We start from the raw sequence: 4,220 nt of genomic DNA, 5'->3' as shown, positions 1-4,220 counted from the left end.
AGTGACCTGGTTTTAATGTGCGACACACCTTCTACCCAAGATGTATCTACAGACGAAGTTTGATGATTCTAGGCCTTGTAGTATTTAAGTTACAGGTCGGACACGAAAAAGCTAACAGACGGACGGACAGACGGATATCTTCTTAATGAAAAGTCACAGTGACCTGGTTTTAATGTGCGACACACCTTCTACCCAAGATGTATCTACAGACAAAGTTTGATGATTCTAGGCCTTGTAGTATTTAAGTTACGGGTCGGACACGAAAAAGCTAACAGACGGACGGACATGAACGCCGTACCATAATACGTCCCGTCTTAAGACGGGCGTATAAAAACTATCAAGAGATATAATGCTGGTCTTAATGAAATGGTAACTTTGATAAGAACATGTAACATTTAGAGCTTGGGGCATGTTTTATAAAATATCACTATAATTGTTACTGAAACAAATCAATGGTGCTAGTGTTGGGGTAAGTGCAGTAGAGTGCAAATTTTTTTTCATTTAAATCCGTCAATTTTTAGTATATAAATCAAATAATTCAAACGAAGTTTACTGATGTAACTGGGAAATAGAAGCCAAGTTTTTGCAAAGTTTATTGGGAGTTTTGGAACAATTCTATGTATTGTTACAGAATTTCATCTATCAATGTGCAGCTGCACTCTGAATTTCAGACATGTTGCTGTTGGAGCTTGCTTGATGAGCAAGCAGTCTGCATAATTATCAGTACTAGATACAATTTTGGCAATGTTTTTAATTTAAAAAAGAGGATGTCATTGTGATATATATTGTAATCTACAGTCAAACTTCATTATCTTGAACTCAATGGGACCGAGAAAAAACTTTCGAGATATCGAGGGTAAAACACTTAAAGAATAAGTGGTTGAGACTTCCGAATCACTTTGACATATTCATGCCATGATGATATTCAAGAAATTGGTGTTCAAAATATCAAAATTCAACTGTACTTGAATTCTTTTCTCATCTCTCTGACAGGTCATCAGTCAGCAAACCATGCCGCTGTCACCAAGGAAGATGACCCGCCAACTGAACCCAAGCGGGGCCGAATTCATCAACAATATGACAGACAATACATTGCCGCTGATGGAAATGTCTTTAAAGGCCAGAAATCATTTTGAGAAAATTGTGCAAGGCCTAGATGACTTGCGACAGAAGTCTTTACTTTGTGACTATACTCTGAAAGCAGACGAGGAAAGTTTTGCAGTGCACAAAGTGGTTATGGTGGCGTGCAGTGATTATTTTCAAGCAATGTTGACCAGTAACATGAAAGAATGCCATGAAGATATAGTGGAATTGAAAGGAATTTCAGCGAATGGGTTGAAGATCATTGTTGACTTTGCATACACAGGAGAACTCAAATTAAACACACAGAATGTTGAAGATGTCCTGTCAGCTGCCACTCATCTACAGGTCAGTGATGCGATGGATTTATGCAGCAAATATCTGGAAGCCTCAATCTCTGTGCGAAACTGTGTCGACATTCTAAACATTGCAGAACTTTATTCCCTCGTGTCTTTGTGTCAGGCGTCCAGACAATTCATGCTCCACAACTTTGAGGAACTAGCTGAATCAGAACAGTATTCAATGATGAATAATGTGCAGTTAGCACAACTTCTGGCAGAAAACAGTCTCCGGGTCTCTTCTGAGTTTTTGCTGTTTAATCTCGTTCTAAAGTGGATTCGCTACGACCCAGGAGAACGAGAACAATTTGTGTCGGTGCTGATAGAAAACATCAAGCTTCCCCTGATGTCGGGCGGAGAACTTGTGGAGAAGGTCAGTAAAGTTCCCATCATGAAGCAGAACCCCGACTGCAGCAAACTGCTCACAGAAGCCAAGGACTACCACATTGTTGTCAGCAAGCAACCACTTCTTCAGAACAAGAGAACGGAGGTTCGCTCGGATACAAAAGTTCTTGTCATGTGTCATGCTTCCAATCTGGAGACCTTTAATTTTGGAAGTAACAAGCGGGGCTACCTAAGGGAGGCTATTGTTCCATTGTACAATCCTTCAGTTGCTGTGGTGGATAATTTTCTGTACACGTGTGGAGGAAAATATGAAGGTGCTGGAAGCAGCACAGACATCGCAACAGCACGATGCTTCAGATACGACCCTAGATTTGACACTTGGTTTGAGTTGGCCTCTATGAATGAACCTAGAAAAGACTTTGTAATGCTGGCATTGGACTCGAAACTCTATGCAATTGCAGGGCAGGATGAAAACAAAGTGATGCACACGGTAGAATGCTATGATATCACGACCAACGAATGGGAGATGAAACAGCCTCTGAGTCGGCATGTTTATGGCCATGCTGGTTGTGTGTGCAGTGACAAAATCTACGTATCAGGAGGGCAGGTGTTTGTTGGAACTTGGAAAAAACTCTTTGCATACAGTCCAAGTGAAGACACTTGGGAAGAGCGAGCTTCAATGCTTCAAAACCGGCTCAATCATGTCATGATGGAAGTTAAAGAAAAGATTTATGTTATTGGGGGAAACATTGAGGATGTGTATGGGTTTCCGATCCCGATTGCAGAAATAGAAAGATACTGCCCGTCAGCCAATCAATGGACAGTCTGCAAAGCAAAATTCAACATTCGGGAAGCGGGCTCATGTGTCTTGAACAATACAATTTTGATTGTTGGAGGAATAGGTGGAGAGCATTATGTGTCCGAGTATGTGCAGAAGTATGACCCAGAAAAAGACAAAGTGGAAATAGTTGAACATTTTGCCACCAGAATCAATGGAAAGGCTTGTGCAATATTAACTCTTCCTCATTATATTTAGTACATGTGACAGCATTGCCTCAAGCCACACATATTGTCTCCATTTACCCGTGACGATGACGTAGCAGAAGAAATTGCAATGCCTTTCCCTAAAACACCCAAAAAAATTCGGAACTGTAGACTAAAAGCTCATTCGTTTTGCTACAAATAAATTCATTTAATTGTTAAAATTTGACTGTGTCACAAATGGTGTAGCAATACAGATTATTTATTGTAGCTGTATTGACATTTGTGTGTGGGTATATTACTGCGTATTTTAAAATTTGAAAGTGTTATGCTATTCAAGAGTCTGCCACCATATGCATTTTATTTGTGGTAAGCTACTTGGCTGGGTTTTCTTTCTGAGAGTTTAATAGTGTGTTAATCAAATTATGAGGGCGGTGTCTCACGGTGAGATGTTGTGTTGTTTATTAAGTGATATACCATGTTCATGTCTATTTTTCTTTACTTTATTTAATTCTTCTCTTTGATATACATGTATATATATATCATGTTAAAATGGCATATCAGATTACAGTATTAATGAATTTTAAGGGAAAATTTACTATAAAGCTTTTATTTTCATAAATATAGGATATTTTTCAAATTAGTACCTGTATTGTTTTTTGAGGACTTTGATATTGGATATCAGATTCTGCTTTTTAAATTCCAATTTTGATGTGTTTTAAAAAAATCATCTTGTACTTAATGATAATGTACCAATGGATAGTTTCAGTTTGCATTTATGATAAGATGCCCTCCATTCTGCTCATGTAATATGATAATTCAGCCCCAGTTTTGCATTTTGTAACCAAGGCTAATGTATTGATGAGTCCATTACTAGATTCTGTTCCGTGATTGTCGTAGCCTTTAGGGACATGTTTGTACATTTCATTACCGTCTTTTTACCACACCCACTAGGATAACGGGCAGCATTGCTGTTGATGTTTAAGAATAAACAAATTTTAAAAGTGTATTTATTTAAAGTATTTTTAGGTCATCTGAGTACACTCAGCTGATCTATTTGTGATTTGTTTTTGTTTATTTTTGTCCATCATGCAAAAACATTTCGACATTTTCAACTCCTCAAAAATTTACTTTGGGTCGAGATGAAACAAAAAAAACCCTGATGCAATCTATGAAAAGTCATGTTTTACTGATGGATGCCTAGCAGACAAACTGTGCAATGTTGGAATTTGTTTCAGAAAATTTGAAATACTCATGAGGGAAATCAAAGCTGTAAACAGTATTGATAATTTATAGATTTCCTTCTGCTCAGATTCCCAAATTATGTTTTTGTTAGTCTATCAAAGAAGATGGGTGGACTTGGCAAACAATAAGCCTATTCATGATTGGGCACCGGTCGCAAGTCAGGAGTTTAAAATTTGCATTGATGGTACCTGTAGTTACAATAGATACAGTGCCATACTAAAACGCTGTCCA

At 38.1% G+C, this 4,220-nt stretch overlaps 1 protein-coding gene across 1 annotated transcript in view; it reads left to right on the top strand.

Annotated features, from left to right (window-relative positions):
- The window catches only part of LOC125673296 (kelch-like protein 26), a 9,176-nt gene extending 5,425 nt beyond the window's left edge, over positions 1 to 3,751 (top strand). Inside the window, exon 2 of the mRNA XM_048909829.2 lies at positions 994 to 3,751. Coding sequence (XP_048765786.1) covers positions 1,012 to 2,799 — 1,788 coding nt within the window. The 5' untranslated portion in view covers positions 994 to 1,011 and the 3' untranslated portion in view covers positions 2,800 to 3,751. The remainder of the gene's footprint in view (positions 1 to 993) is intronic.
- The last annotated feature ends 469 nt before the right edge of the window (positions 3,752 to 4,220 follow it).

Source organism: Ostrea edulis, chromosome 1 (assembly GCF_947568905.1).
Source record: "Ostrea edulis chromosome 1, xbOstEdul1.1, whole genome shotgun sequence".
NCBI classification, from domain to species: Eukaryota; Metazoa; Mollusca; class Bivalvia; order Ostreida; family Ostreidae; genus Ostrea; species Ostrea edulis.
Note: the sequence above shows the minus strand (reverse complement) of the source record. Positions and strands in the feature narration are given on the sequence as shown.